This window comes from Elgaria multicarinata, chromosome 3 (assembly GCF_023053635.1).
Source record: "Elgaria multicarinata webbii isolate HBS135686 ecotype San Diego chromosome 3, rElgMul1.1.pri, whole genome shotgun sequence".
NCBI lineage: Eukaryota > Metazoa > Chordata > Lepidosauria > Squamata > Anguidae > Elgaria > Elgaria multicarinata.
The window spans coordinates 78,769,082-78,786,046 of NC_086173.1; the positions used below are offsets into that span (position 1 = coordinate 78,769,082).

Genomic DNA, 16,965 nt, shown 5'->3' on the forward strand with positions numbered 1-16,965 from the left:
GCATTGAAACTGAAGTCACAAGTGCCTCTTAGAGCAATGGCTCCTGTCCCTTCGAGGGAAATTGTATGGAAAGAAAGATGGCTGCCCCCATGTACCCAATTTGGCCTCAAGTTCTCCAGGCAAGAAGGAAGGTCTTGAAAGAAAATTTCCCAGAGTTTTTGCTTCATTAGTGCTATCCTGGGATCAATGTTACTTTTAGCTTTAGCTAGCTGGAAAGCAGCAGAGCTATGTCTCCCAGCTGCCTGTACTCTTACTTTCCTCCCCAGAGCATTCTGAGCAAGGGAAAGGAGGAGAGTGGCGCACCTGAAGTTAGGAGTTCTGCTACTTTCCACCTGTGCAAGGTGTTTTTTATGTTTCCTGAAAGAATTCAAAATAAGGAGGGGAGGAATCTCAGCAGGAATCAAGGAAAGTGTCTGGGATTGGTTTGTACCCTTGGCCACTGTGTTGCCAACCCCAGAATTAAATAATGAAAACAGTTAATCTTCTGAGCCCAATTCATACATCAGTCCATAATAGTACTTGCTGAATCAGTCATGGATGCAGTAATTAAACTTATCTTCTATCTCAGTGCTGTTCCTTAGAATCCCACAACCAAGCTTTGACTTGGATTGAGATATTATTTAAAGAAAAGCAAAAGATAAACAGGAAATATGAGTTAGGCTACTGCATCTCATGACATATGCATGTGGCATGAAGTGCAGCCTGACTGCCGTCATTCTGTACTGTAGAATGTAAATCTTTTTCATCTCTCATTTATGACTTTATGTTCAAGCCCATGGATAAATATTAATTTAGTAATGATTTTCCTAAAGGAAATATAACTATTTGTCTGTCTGTTAAGCAGATAATGATTTCAGGTGATTAACCTTAACAGTATAAAAATATATACTGATAGTCTGTTCTTTAACACAATTGTTTGTTTTACCAAGGTAACAGAAATACTGCAACTTGTATAAATAGTACAAATTAAGTAAGGAACCAGTGTGATGTAGTGGATAGAGAATTAATCTAGGTTTTCCTGATCCTAGATTGCCACTCTGCTATTCGATGTAGACTTAGTCCAATCTCTCTATCTCTTAGCCCAATTTATCTCTCAGGGATAGTAATAAAATGTTGTGTGTGCTGTTTATTTTTCATGGATCTATTAATCTCATAACATTGTAAACCACTTCAAATAGTATGAGAGGCAGCAAACTTTTAAAATAAAGGGTCAGAGAATGAAAAATAGGGCCACCAAAATTGTACTTTCGTTCAGAACAGATACCGTTGCTTGGACTTTTAGTCCATGTTCTCTATAAAAATATATATGCACACTTCAGAATAGCAGCAAGTATATTCACATAGCATATGCCACAGGAGGAAGTGGGAATTGTAATTGCAGGGTAGTTATAATGTAATTACATTGCAGGTTTGCTGTAGCACCATATCATTACTAATTACTTATTATTTTCCTAGAAGGAAAGGTTAGCTGCAGGAATGTTGCACTTACTGTTCATGTTTATTTTATATAATTATTCTCACTTGTGCACTTTCGAGCCTTAATTAAAAGGAAATCATATTCTCAGTATTCTTTAATAGCAGAACACAGTTACTTAGCACAGTGTAATTGTTAGCATTGACTGGTTAAGGAAAATTAGTTGATGAAACCAAACAAAAATTGAACACTTCCCCCAAATATAAAGTGCTCATTGAAAATCTCCCCATTGTATATGGCTGTCAACTTAAAATGTAAGGTCAGACCAAGATCCATCTTTTCCAGCATCCTGGTTTCAATACAGCCAGCAAAATGTCTCCAGAAACTCATCAGAACAGCATGAAGGTGGTGATCTTTCCCAGTTGGTTGTCCATTTGGTTTTTGGAAGTTTAAGTGCTTCAGAACACTGAGGTTTTATTAGCTATCGTAATAGCTGTTGCTGGTCTATCTTTTATGATTTTTTCTAATCCTTTTTTTTTAAAAAAAAAAAAGCTGTGTATCTAGTGGTCACACCTTGCAGCAGTGAATTCATACCTTGTGAAAGTAGGGATGTATGCAACATTGCCTTGGGGGCCTACCTTATTTTTTCCTTTGTTTTTGCAAGCATGGCGAGTGGGTGAAGAGCAATTCAGAGTAAGGTATACTATAGCATTTCAACAAATGTTAGGTCAGGAGTGGTAATTTTGGAAGAGGAAATTATTCAGAGATGTTGATGTTTGGGGCTCCGACTGTACCTCTATCATGTACTCAGTTTGTTGTCTTTAGGAAATTACCTCTTGTCTCAGCTTCGCTAGTTTGCTTTTAATCAAAGTGATTGATTTGGTTTGTTGATTTTAAGATTGATATCCTGCCTTTCCACCATTTAGATCTACAAGGTGGCTTACAAAATATGTTTGACTAATGATATTTACAATCTTAGCAGCAGCAGGCTTCCACATAGATCTTTTGCTTCGCTGAACCTACACCTGATGTTTGCTGAGGTTCTGGCTGTTCTGGCCTCAGCAGTGGAGCAAAGTGCAAGCCCACTGCTGACCAATTCTTGAAGCAGAGCAAATAAGTCTCCAGGGTCAAGAAGTCACAGCAGTTCTCACCATATAGTTTATTTATTTATTTCACTTCTGTACCACCCAATAGCCGAAGTTCTTGTCAAAGACATCAGGGTGTGTTGCAGCAGCAAATGGGAGCTTTGGCTGTTGGGCGGTATAAAAATGCAATAAATAATAATAATAATAATAATAATAATAATAGTTCTGAAATTTTGGGCTCAGAATGCCTCCATCATGTACTTGCTTTACGGTCTTGGACAAATTGTCTCCACCTACTCCAACACTTTCCCATAGTGCCTTCCAAGTGCCTCTGGAAAGCTCACAAGCAGGGCATGAGGACAACACAGTTTCTCTGTTGTCACCAGAATCTGGTATTATGCCTCTGAACTGTGAGGTTCCATTTAGTGATCATGGCTGATAGGAGGGACCTCAATAGATGAAGCTAGGAGGATCAGGTAGGCAGCTTTGAGTGAGTGGAACCAAAGCATGATGTGACTTAGCACAGGTGGATATAACTTAGCACGGGTGGACATAATCCCGTTTTGGAAGTACTATTTCCTTCCCCCATCTGGGTCAGGAGCAGTTGGGAGGAGTCATTGCAGGACTCTCACATAAAGTCTACATTGCATGATAATTGCGGCAAAGTAATTATACAGCATTCTAAAATTATAGACTTCCAAAACATTTGAAATATGACCTGCAGCTTAGCACACCTTGAAACTTCAAAGCTACGCCCCACATCCTCTTCAAGGAGAAATATATGGCAGGGTGTGGGCCTTTCTGATAACTATACCACCCACCCACCCAATCAGAACGTGAAAAGGAACTAACTTTGAAAGTAGAAAAAGAAAGAATTCTATGAAATGTGAAAATATGAATTCAACCAATGCACCTTTAAAAGGGAAGTGTTTGGTAACCTGCCAAATAAAATTCAGAAAGCGGGATGGGGGAGGCAGAAGTTCTCTTAATTTTACACACACACACACACACACACACACACACACACAGAGAGAGAGAGAGAGAGAGAGAGAGAGAGAGAGCTGTGTCAAGAAAAGTTAAGAAATTTTTGGTTTAGAAACCAGCATTATTTGCTGTTGGCATGCTCCTTTTTCAGTTTAGAGCTCTATTGCCATGAATGGCAGGTAGCTGTATAAAGAAATAGTTTTTTCTTTCTCATACACAGTTTATAAGATATGTCAGAATGGTTTCAAAGCACAAAATATAAGAAAATCTATCAAATATTACAGTAGTTTAGAAAAATAAAAGTTGTCCACTAACATAGCTGGTAAAGTTAAAAGATCATACAGAAAGGCAGTTAACTAATGGACCAAATTTTCTTCTGTAGGCAGCTATTTTACCCTGCCAGTCCTAATACATTTTTACCAGCAGAGAGTAAACATTTCACAGAATTTTTAAAACTACTTTGAGTTTGCTTTCAAAGTCCAAATTGGGAAGAAGAAACGGTAATTTAAAAAGGACTCCTTATCTGTTAGTTTTCAGTATGCTAAAAGATAAGTTGAGCAAAAATAATAATAATAATTTCAGAATATTTATTGTGGAGACATACATCATTTTTGCCTGCATAGGTTTCAAGAAGCCTCTACACAAACACAATACTTGAATAACACAAACCAGATTGTTGCTTTCTTTAGTCCCTTTCCTTTCTTCCTCAGTCAGCCTAGCAAGGGAGGTATGGTCATAAAATGGCAGCCCAGTTTTGAAAGTGAAGAAAATAGGAAGCCCAAGGAAGCTCAGTGGGACTTTTCTTCTGGCTGAAAGGGGGGCAGCAAGCAGGCGGTCTTTGATTCACTATTCCCCTTGCATCCCCAAAAGGGACATACATGTTCTGGAGGTTTAGGGGACTGCAGAGGGAGAGAGAGAGAGATGCCGGGAGCTGCAGAGGGAGAGCTCTCAGCTGAAATCACCTCTCCCTGAATTGGCTTTTCTCAGGAGAACTCTGCTCAAGGGCATTCCCACTTGCAGAATAAAACTCTGTATCCAACCCAATGTCACCTTGTAATTTTTTGGAAATGACCACCACCAATCAAAAAAGTCATCATCTTACATAAAGTTATTTATCTGCAAATTATATTGAAAAAGTCCAAGCATCATCATCATCCTTAGTTCAGATTGCTTGTCATACAAACAGTTCTTAGTTCTTATCTGAAATGCAATCCTATACATGTCTGAGTTCAATGAGACTTACTGCCAGTTGAGTATGCATAGTATTGCAGCCTTATTCTTTGGAATAGTTGAGTTAAGACTTGTAAACTTAATTTAATCGAAATACATTATGAGTTTTCTCTAAGCTTTTGTTATGAGCCCGTGGATGCAGTGAAACCCATCCAACGCCAGAGATTTTGCAGAATCTTTTTGTTCTCAATCCTATGCGCAGAAAAACAATGAAGGATAATCCAGACAAGAGAGAAGTACTGTTAGTAGGAGATGAGGCTGATCTAGATAGAGATGTTCAACCTGTTCTGGATGGAATTGTATTCCCCCTGAAGGAGCAGGTATTCCTTTGGTTATACTCCCAGCTTTACACCTGGATAAGCAGGCTGTGTCAAAGTGCTTTTGCTCAGCTTTGTCTGGTGCACTAACTGGACTTTTCTGTAGAAAGTTGATCTTGCCACAGTTACTCATGCTCTAACCACTTCAACATTAGATGATTATAATGATCTTTCTATAAGGATTCCCTTGCAAAGAATCTAGAAGTTTCAGTGCAGAATGCAGTGGTGAGGCTGCTGACACAGACTTTGTCTTTGGACCATATAACACTAGTTTTATGGCAGCTGCACTGGCTCCCTGTTTGCTTCTGGACCCAATTCAGGGTGCTGGCTATCATGATTTCATGTTCCTGAAAGGCCTGGCAAGCCCTCTCATTTAGCCTGTTGAAAACGTTTTTCTGTCCGTCTGCTTGGTTTGAGTACTATATCCAGTTCATATGGTTCTCTTTTTTTTCCTTTTTATGGTTTTGCCAGCTACATTTTTATCTGGTCTACTGCAGCTAAATTCCCTTTATTATTTATTGTTGTACTTTGATTTGATGTGTTTATATATTTTGTTTGCTGCTTTAAGTGATCTTTTTAGGGCCAAAGATGTAAAATAAACTCACTAGGAGTTGCTTCTGAATGAGTATGAATAGGATCAGAAAGTTTGTGATGTTATAAGTGAACAGGGCCTGTGTAGAACTACAACAGCTGTGGGAGCATTGAAATACTAGAAAAATATTTTCCAAATTGCAAAAAAATAAAAAAATAAAAAAACAAATGGAAGAAAAAAACTTGAGTATTTTCCAAGTACTTCTCACAGCCTTCACACCTATAGGTCTGTGTTAATTAATCCCATTAATAAGCTTCCAGATAACAAGACTCTGCTCTTAGAAAGCTATTTGACTTGACTCTTTTATTGACTCTTTCAGGATAGAAGTAATCCATAAAGAAAATGATTGGTTCTTTCTTACTGATGTGGATGTGTGTTCTCTTTCCTCAGGCAGAGAATGAATTTACCTTGTATGTATGAACAATGCAAACGTTTGCTGATGGTTACTAATGAGTTCGCACGGCTTCAAGTTTCATACGAAGAATACCTCTGCATGAAAACTTTGCTGCTTCTCTCTACAAGTAGGTGATTGTTGATGTTCTTGCTGTAGTTTTTTGTTTGGTATTTTCCTTTGCAGTGTTGAAGTTGTAGTTCTTCCTTTAACACTGAACTGTGAACTGAAAAATATTGAATGTAATTGGAATGTCTCATATCTTCCTTGCTATGATCCTCTTCACAGAGAATTTTGTTATCACTACACTTCATCAACAGTTCACACATAGGGGTTGCATTCTTAGGGGGAAACAATTAATAATGCTAATGAGCATCTTATTGATAATGTGAATGCTAGACATTTTTTATGTAAAGAAAATCCCCACACACCATAATGGTGTAAAAATGTTTAAATGTTAAAATTATTATGTGATTAAGAATAATGTCAACAAATAGTTTTGCTGGACCAAAGTGATTTTGCCAGCAATAAGATCTTCTAGAAGACCACAAAATCCGCTGCTGTTGTAAATAAATACTGGGAGAAGTGAGACTTCATTTAGATTGAGATGAATCTGATCATAAATCTGTGGAGGAGTATTTGCAGATTTTTTTTCCTTTTCAAAATGCAGAAGAAAGATGACTTGTCTTGACTTACAAGACAAAGGAATAAAAATAGAGAATCAATAGCCATTTATGGTTTCCTGCAAACAGACAGTTGCAAACTATCACAACCATAGTCCAATGTTAATTCTACTTAGTGTAGATCTTCTGAAAGAATGGGACTTAAGTTAGTCATGACTAACTTGACTTAAGTCATATCACCTATATGAATGACTGGACATAGCCACTTAGAACTTTCTATAATTTGGAGGCATACGTTCATCTATGGACACTGTCACAGGCCAGGCCTTTCTCTTCTGCAATACAGTATCTTGGAGTTCATCCTTGTATCTTTTGAATTTTGTACAAATATTCTGCATGCGCAGAATACAACCATTGTCTGTATAGATATCCACAGTTTATCCAAGTCTTGATTCTGGCTTTTTATTTTATTTATTATGAATGTATAAAGATAACATCTAATTTCATGGTAAAACTTATGACTTGACTGTTCTAAAAACCCAATCTCTATAATTTAGTTCCCAAGGAAGGCTTGAAGAGTCAGGCCCTGTTCGATGAAATTCGTATGACCTACATCAAAGAGTTGGGGAAAGCCATAGTGAAGAGAGAAGGGAACTCGAGTCAGAACTGGCAGCGATTTTATCAACTGACGAAACTTTTGGACTCCATGCACGATGTAAGTTTTTGGACATTATATGCTTCACTACGTTTATTCTGTGCAGATGGTAATAAAAATGTAGATACAATCTGGCCAATGCCTGGGCATTGCATTCCTGCTTTTAAAAGTTAAATGTCTTCTGTGGTGTGGGCAGCAAAGACAAGGTCCTAATAAATATTCAAAACCAGCTTTTTGCTAATAAAAGCCTTATGCTTTTATCTGGGGGGGAAATCTAAACTAGATCATTTTTTCATGGTTTAACTTTGATCAAAGAATAGAGAAATCCATGCTAGCTAAAATGTATCTGAAATCATTTGAAATGAGTAAATGAGAAGGTCACAGTTTTATTTTATTTCTTTAAGTGATTTCAGTAAGGACAAAGAATTAGATAAAATAAATAGTGGGGATTTTTGCATGACATGACAGCCCACCATGTATTAATTAAGGTGAGGCTGTGGCTTGTGCAGGCCACATGGAGCTGCCATTCTGAATATCCAACCCCTTCGTGGGGATTGTTATGTCATGTGAATTCAGCGAGTGTGGGTTACGCAAGGGTTTAACCCATGGCCTGTTTTAGGGTTATGTGAGGATCGTTTGAGCCTTGCGTAACCCACACTTGCCAAGTTCGCACAATATGGCAACTCCCAACCAGCGGCCGCATACACAACTTGAGGCTCTGCAGTTCATTGTGGACTTAAATACCCACAATGAGCCATGGTGTATCTTCTGGACCTGGTCAGTGTGTAAGTGTAGCATAGGTACAACAACTTTTATGTAGAAGAGACTTGCTGCTGCGTATCTATGTATCTATCTAGGCACCTCTTCTGTGTTATAGGCAGTTGCCTAGTGGGAAGTTGAACATCAGGTATGGACCTGAAATAAGTTTACGAATTGCAAACCACTTGCCAAAGTTCTGGGCTTCAGCTGTATACCTCTAAATGGGTTGGGTCTGGCATATCTGAAAGACGACCCATCGATTTCCCTTCATCTTGTTAAAAGTAGTTTCTTTATTATGCTTTTTATGTGCTCAATCAAGATGATTTTGGTCTTAAGAAAGGTAGTCCTGGTGGCTGCCTTACAGGAAAGGAAAACACTCCTTGGCAATCCACCTAAGTTAGTGCAAGATAGTTTCCTGGAAATGTTGCTAGACTTATGATTTGGAGTGGCTTTGCGTAGCCACATTTAAGTTGTTGTATGTAGACTCTGGGCTATGTGGCATTCTGTCTTTTTGGTGAGGCATACCTTGGACCAGTAAGGCTTTTTTACTTGGTGTTTACTTGTTTTTTATTGTTGTGCGTTATTGCATGTTTTTTTTATGGGTTTGTCTTTAAAATGATGCAACTTAATTGGAGCCTTTGGCAGAGGACAGGATATATAATATATATAATTTTTCATCCGCTACATTATGCAGTCTAGTTATATTACTTTTCTCTGTTAAACACCAAAATATGGGAACCACAAAGCAAGGCTTTTATCTAAATAGCCTATTCGTTTTGTTAGGACTGAAGTATTGCTTCATGAATAAGGAAGCATAGCTATGGCCCAGTGTGATGACTGAGTTGACAACCAGTGGCTTGCTGTTGGCCAGCAAACCATGTGTTGTATCTAATTTATATCACACTATGAACAGAAGGCTCATAGCAGAATGAACCAGGAAGTGACTTTGTTCCCTTCATGTCTGCTTTAAAATGTCTGCTCGTGGGGACCCCTTCAAACACTGTGTGAGGTGGTGCAGGGGGACTGCAGTGGGGAAAGGAGAATTACCAAAAAATAATCCCTTCCTTGTTCCACTCAACAGAAGTCTCTGCTGGATCAAAGAGCATTCTGTCAGTGGAGTAACACCACTAAAATATAACCCTAAAATCATAAACTATAGTGGGTTGCAAACCATGGTTTTTACTTCTCTATGGTTGACATGGTGTCTAAATTAACAAGGCTTAGTTATGTCCATTGCTCTGCTTCTGGATGCTGTTATACCTAGAGAAGGTAGAGTATTGAGCAAATTGGAAAAAAAAGTGGACAAACAACAATAAACCAAGGCTAGGCTGACATTTAGAAGCTTAACTCCTGGCTACTGCATATTATAATTCTCTGTGACAGCTGAATTGAATCCATGTTTTTATCACTTTAATTTCAGCTTCAGTATGTGTATTATTCAGGATGCTTTAAGGTGGACTCTTGCATTGAGCAGGGGGTCGGAGTTGATGGCCTTATAGGCCCCTTCCAACTCTACTATGATTCCATATTTCCTACTATAGCGTTGGATCTAATGGTGCCCTTCCATTAGAGGAAATGAGACAGCTAGTGTATTAAAAAAACTCCTGCAGGCCCCTAAATATCTGGAGTGTTGGGGAACCTCCAGAGCAGATTTGGGGTATGTGGGGCCGGGGGGGGGGGTGGACTCCTGATGCGCAAGTAGAAGTCCATTCATGTAGCACTGAATTTACCCCTTTGAGAAGTACTAATAAATTAGTCTTGCTTTAAAATATTTTGCAATATAGCAAAAACACTTGTTTTGTGCATGGGAAGTTGGCTTCATTCTTCTCTCTTACCATTTGCAGGTGGTTGAGAATCTTCTAAGTTTTTGCTTCCAAACGTTTTTGGATAAATCCATGAGTATTGAGTTTCCAGAAATGTTGGCAGAAATCATCAGCAATCAATTACCAAAATATTCAAATGGGAATATCAAGAAACTCTTATTTCATCAGAAGTGACTGCCTTAATACAGAAAGATTGCCTTAAGGAAAAAAATCAAATTATAGCTTCTTTTTTATAAACTAAAAGACTTGTTAATTTTGTCCTTGCATCTATATTGGGTGTTCTTGTTTTTGTTTTGTAATTATGCACTACATGTGGTTTACAGAGGGCCAAGACCTAGGTTTCAAAAGCAGATGCCTCAAACTGACTGATTACAGGAAGAAGGAAAGGAAAGAAACATGGCTTGGGATTTTTCCTCCACATATACCATCATACTGGCAGTATAAGACGCACCAAAAGCAGCGGTGTGAAGTTCAGGATCTACATTGTCAACATTCTGCTAGGAATTTCTACAGTTGGCTGAATAAAATATTCTAGGTTTTTGTTTTGGTATAGATTTTTTGTATAGTTAAAGTAGCATTTTTGATTTATGCATGTAACATGAAGAAAGTTTACAACTGTATATCAGAAAAGGGAAGTTGTGCCTTTTATAGCTATTACTGTCTGGTTTTAGCAATTTCCTTTAACTTTATATACAGTGAACTAAGCTTGCTCATTTTTTCTTACATAATTTTTGTAAAACTTCAAGATGCCTATTGTACAGCTGTTTTTTAAAGTGGGGCAGCTCATAGCTTAATGACCTCTAGATATTAATCTTTTAAGTATATTCATGTGAATATAGGTTGGCTTTTCTATTCTGATCAAGACTGTCATAGTAACCCTTCTAAATTTGTCCTATAAATTTAGCCTTCTTCAAGGAACATAGGGGATTGAGATGTATTCCAAATCTAACCTGAACACTGGAAATGCATAATTTTGATATTGGTCAAATTTGTTATTTGAGCTACTGGAAAAATAGCTCTGTCTTAAACAGTTGTGTATGAACACAAACTTTAAAAAGAAGCAGCCTAGATAAATATTTGCATATAATGCAATAGCCATAATTGTAAGGATCTTGGGCTGGATTGACAGTAAAAAGATCAATCTAGACTGCCCATCAGGAAATCTTCAGGAAAATATGCATTATTGTTTAAAAGTTTACTTCTTTATGGAGAAATTAACTTTTTTCCATACTCAGTTTATTGCCATATGTGTGTACTTTGTGTATATCAGTGTATATTATATATACAGTGGCCACAATCCAGAGCAGCTGTAAGGTGCAGAACAAAATTGATGTGCAGATAAATTGGCATGTCTACTGTTCTCCTTGGACTTAACTGAGAAGCAGCAAAACCTGTGCTTTTTTTAAAAAAAAAATTAGGAGAACAATATTTGTAATGAATTCATATTTTTCACCAAAAAAGTGCAAAGTTGCCTCTATCGGGTTCTCAGAACTGTTGAATTACAGCCATTGGCCCCATTCCAAAAAAAGTCTTCTCCCTTCCACCCAAGCTGTGATCAGTACTGCTAGTTCTGATAATCGGTGAGGAAGGCAGGGCATGGATACAAGGACTGATTTAGAGCTGATAGTGCTGTTCATCTCGTGGGCAGTGCACGTCCAGTGCAGAAGTCCTCTGCGTCCTGAACACCAGGGCCTACCCTCATGGCAGCTTTTTGCACTCCTAGTAAAGCAGATCGATAAGCAGAAAGAAGCCAGTTTCCGCTTGCAGATCACTCACTGGACTGAGGCAAACGTGTACAACCCTGACTTGATTTTAAGATGATGGATAAATTTCTATTGACTTTCACAGTCAACAGTCAGGAACTATATTTACACGTATACATACTTTACATATAAATACATACATGCAAATAACATTGATTTACAAAATAGTTGCAATTATGCCCAATATATATAATGTTTATAAGGTTTCTTAAAAGATTTTACTTCAAATAAGATTTTTACCTTTATGCGAAGAAGAAAATAGACCAAACTACAAGAAGAAGAAGAAAACTTGTGGAAAATAAAAAAAAAATCCCAAACCTGTATATGGTTACGCACCCATTTTCACTTTGTCACCCAAATGAACCTACCTTGTTTCCTGGAAAACATGAAGTTTCCGCTACTGATTTTGTGACTTAGAGTAGGACTTAATCTCTGTACAGCTCCAACCCTTCTGTATCAAACTACTAGTGTGCCATAAAACAACCATATATGTCTTGTGAATTTTTCCTTGTCATTTTTTTTCTATTTTAAACAATTTGTAAGCTGTAGTAGCCCATCCTCTGAGCACTTTAGGAATTTTCAGAAAATTTAAAATGCTACGCCACTCTAAAGAAAGAAGACAAAGACTTTTGCTCTAAGTGGCCTAAATGTTTCTGTAAAAGAATAATTATAATAATGGGGTTTAATAACCTAACAGGAGTTATCAATCAAAATTTGATATGAAGCTACTAATATATTTTTGTTTAATTATACTTTCAGATATATATATAATTTGGTAGTGTTGGTTGAAGAAAAGAAAGGAAGAGCTACTACAGCTTTAAAAGCAGTTAATCAAATTATTGTAAAATAGCTTGTATAGTGTATCATAAGAATGGTTTTTAGATGACAGATTGCTTTATCATGACACGTGATATATTTTTTCTAGGGGTCACAAATGTGTTTGAATGGTAACCCATACAAATTGTGGTTTGTCTGGAAGTATTAATCCTGGCAGCATTGTACTGAAGTATCTCAAGAGGTACTCTAGTTTTATTATGTGTGCTTCTGTTGTTGTTGTTTCCCCCCTTTTTTCCATTTCTTTTCTTTCCTTTTTTTATTTTTAAAGGAACTTGTCCATATTCAGGGGGAGTTCCTGGGGCTGAAACCTAAATCCGTTATACTGCTGGAAGAAAAAGCATGGGCTGGGAATGGAATGTAATGATCCAGCCTGTGTCCTTGGTCCCCTCACATTCCAAGACTACGCCTGCAGCAGCTGTGCAGGTATATTTGACCCCTATTGCAGATAACATAAACTGAAGTAGTGTGTTCATGTACGCATTTGCCTATATGTTCACACCACTGAATATCTGGGGTTACTTTCATGTGTAACCTCGCAGAGCACAGCAAAACAGCTAGACAAATTTGGCAATAAAATGCATACAGGTACCAGCAATATGTAAATAATAGAACATAGTTTGGTCACAGTCTACTAAATACATTTCTAATTATTCAACAAAAATGTTCCTGGTAAAATAGTAATTTTACCTGAGCAGTTTTGTCTTTCCTTAATTCTCTTTTTAAATGTTAGGCTTATAAATGAAACCCCCTAGCTGTTAGAGTCAATACTTGGGAGTAAAGTATCACATTTAATAACAGTAACCATTCTTTGTGGTTTCTGTGCAGTCCCTCAATTGGGTGTTGCACCTATGCCCAAGCATCATGGGGAACCTCTAGGCCTAGTCAAGGAGCTGGCACTCCTGCACTTCCTTTTAGCCAGAAGCAAGCCTCATTTTGTATGCTGGGGCGGGGGGGGGGGGGGAGTGGATAGGATGAACACCTTCCTCACACAGTGCTCTTGTGACTGCTGCACAGCAGCATCACTCAGAATGTTCTGCATGAGTTTCTCTCTATGAGCTTTTTCTGTAACAGTGCCAGCTTCCTGACTAGTGTTCTAGATGGTTCTGAAGATGTTCTGCCCAGGCATAGAACACAATTGTTTTATTGCACAGATGATCACGCAAAGAACACCCACAAACAGGTAAGCAACCTGTCTTTCTTACTGAATAAGCTCTTTATGTATGTTTAACAGTTTAACTAAGCTTCAGAGACTATTTTAATGGTAGTTTGCAAACAATTGGGATGAAAATGTGTATTCTGCCTGTTTTTAGCAGACTCAACAGACTCAAGTAATTGGTATCAAAAAGGCTCCTGTATAGTAAAGCATGGGGGAAATTTGGAAAGTTACACTTGGGAAGTGATGTGTATTGAACATTTTCATCCCTGATACCAAGTTTAAGAAAGCTAGCAGTGTGTGCATTGACAAATTTTCTGTGGTTGTTTACCAACACAACTGAGGTACACAGAAATCAATACTATGACTACATGCAAACAAGTACTTTAGTGGTGGGAAAGAGGCTCTAATTATTTTGATTTCATGTATTTGTTCAGTTTATGGACTTTGGGTTCACTTTTTAAAAAATGCAATTGTTGATTCTGGAAAAGAACTTTCAGTTAAATGTGTTGTTAAGGTTTTAAACACAAGCCATTTAAAGTACATAAGCATTCAACAAAACATGTGTTTCTTGTCTGGCTAGTTTTTTCATGCTGGGGGAATTTCAAATAAAGCAGGGAAAATTCTGACTTCTGTCTCTTCAGTGCCTTGCCATATCATACTGACATGGAAATGATTTGGATACCCCCAGATATGCATGCTGTATGTTAGAATTGCATATGGAAAGTAATAGGAATGGTCTTTCACAGGATATGTTAGAGCATGCAGTTGGAGAGAGAATTTTTTATAGCTCTTGCATCAGTAAAGCAAAGGATGAGAGCCTTAGGCTATAAATCTGAGCATATTTATTTTGAAGTAAACCTATGTGGGACTGACTTCCAAATAAATGTGTTTAGGATTAGTTTGCCAATCTTGCCAACCAAATTAAACCAAAAATGCAACTCTGAATTATCTTGAAAACGGCAGAGAAGTACAACGTGCGCACAAGGGTGGGAACAAGTGCCAACTACCTTTTAAAATGCAGCCTCTTCGCTTTTTCAACATAGCTACGTATTAGGAACAGAGGAGGAAAGAAGGCAGTTGGTAGAGAAATCATGACTAAGATTAGTCCTGTTCACCATCCTCCTTATACACGCATGTAAGACTTGAGTGATTGCAAATATGTAGGAGCACCAGGATCATAAGGGTAACCCATCTTTTCGTTCAATATGCAGAAAGTTGATGGGACCTTAATTCTAAATGGTGGTGTGTGCTGTGATACTGATTGCGCAAAGAACTTAACCCTCCTACACTTGCAAACAAACAAAAAAAACCACCTTTGATCAGATATTATGGTCATGTCGACCCCTCCTCCCACCCCACCCCCAATTTAGTTAGGTGTCAGATATCATTCCGTTTTACAAAAAAACAAAATTGTATTAAAGGTTTTATACAGGGATACAATGACACAGGGATGGTATCTGGAGGTCCCTACAGGAGACTTGGGAGTTGGAGGGGGAAATATACTTTCCTCTCAAATTTGAGGACTGGATCCAAAGGTACCTTTTTTTTTTTCTGCAGAAGGTGTGTCCTGTTCACAGCAGTTTGTTACACCTTGTGCCAAAGGAAATGAAACTAAATCCAAAGATGTTCTTCTGTTTGCACAAACAGAAGCCTGAAAACTGCTATGGAATCTACCCATTATCTACTGCATAAATCCATCCCTTAGTGCTTGTGTAAGCGTTTGCAAAGCTGCATTACTGGCTATTTTCATTCCACTCTCAATTATTAAGATGCAACCCCAAAAGTAGAAATACGTTTTTTGGTCTTTTTAAAAAGCAATCTCCTTATCTTTACTGCTGCATTAGCATAAACTAGCTATTCCAGGTCTTCATCATGCTGGGGTTTTCATCATTTATACCCCCATTCCACTTCAATAAAATCCTTTAAAAATAACACGCACAGAAACGTGGGCGTTGAAACACCACAGAACAACAGACCACAATTAGTTCAGAAAAATACATGGGTGATAAAATAACACGGGGCGGGGGGACATTTTACACATTCTTAATGGCCCCTTTTGATCAGTTATGGCCCCAGAGTGTAGGAGGGTTAAGACGAATACTTCTGAGAAGGGGTGTTGAGGCCCTGGGGTTTGAGCCACTTTGCTGAAGTATTTCTTAGAAAGGGACCAGAGTCTCCAACCTCTTTCAGAACAACTTCACGCCACCCGACCCATCTTCGAATGAATTGGATTGTCACCCTTAATGTACTCACATTTTCATGCTACTGCTGTTATAGAGGAACAATACTTTCAGGCAAGGAATAGAGCCTCATGTTATTGGAAAACATTGCAGGGCCTTTTTTGGAAGCCTTTTGTTTTCTAGTAAAAGACAGTGTATATGAAAATAGCCACCTCCTGTCCTTATCCACCCCATCCCACGCAACAGGCTTAATAGCACGGATTCAATAGTGTGTCAACATTCTATTTTGTATATTCTACAAAAGATATATAATGGGGACAAAAACTATATTATGCTGGTGTATGGCATTATTAAAAAGCTTTTTCATTATTTTTATCACGGTAATTTTAAACAGTGTAAAAATTAAAACAAGTGACTCCTGTTTAAAAATAACAAGTTGTAGTTTTTTTTATTCATGCCGAATAACTCTGTAGTAACAATGTCTTTCCACCTACTCAGTGAAATGTTGGACTGTAAAATTGTGTGGAACTGTTGAGCATTTATTTTTTATTTTAAATTTTGCTGTTCTAGTAAATTCAAAGCCACACGTCTGTACAGAAGTTGCAGTAAATGTAAGCCATTTACAGCAATGCTGAATAATGGACAAAATGACATAATAAAAACCTGCTTTTTCATTACATGTTCAAATACCTTTTGAAGCAGTTTTTTGTTTTGTTTGTTTGGTCTCTTGTACAGAAAGCTAAAGACTATGTGCTTGACATTAAGTTAACTAATTCTTAAACTAGTGAGAATACTGCAAGCAGAAACCTACAAAATTTCACTGAAATGATATTTTTTATCTTCACAGACATGCATTCAAAACCATCTTTCCTCAACTTCTCTCTCTCTCTCTCTCTCTCTCTCTCTCTCTCTCTCTCTCTCTCTCTCTCTCTCTCTCTCTCCACTTCCTCCTCCCCCCTCCCGCTTCTCTGACTTGTCAGAGTGATGACAGGTTCCTGGAATTTCCAGCAGAGTTGCGGGAATAGGCATGAACAGAGCTGCTTTATGCCTCCCTAAGGCAGTTGAAACCTCTTCACGTGGCTGCAGTGACCTAACACACCCTTCCTTCTCCCAATGGGTGCAAGTGAAGAACCTAGGAATTGTAATGAGCAAATCA

At 37.9% G+C, this 16,965-nt stretch overlaps 1 protein-coding gene across 1 annotated transcript in view; it reads left to right on the top strand.

Annotated features, from left to right (window-relative positions):
- Positions 1–16,496, top strand: part of NR3C1 (nuclear receptor subfamily 3 group C member 1) — a 79,568-nt gene extending 63,072 nt beyond the window's left edge. The window contains exons 7-9 of the mRNA XM_063120674.1: positions 6,013–6,143; positions 7,194–7,351; positions 9,895–16,496. Of these exons, the coding sequence (XP_062976744.1) occupies positions 6,013–6,143; positions 7,194–7,351; positions 9,895–10,047 (442 nt within the window). The 3' untranslated portion in view covers positions 10,048–16,496. The remainder of the gene's footprint in view (positions 1–6,012; positions 6,144–7,193; positions 7,352–9,894) is intronic.
- Positions 16,497–16,965: the final 469 nt, after the last annotated feature.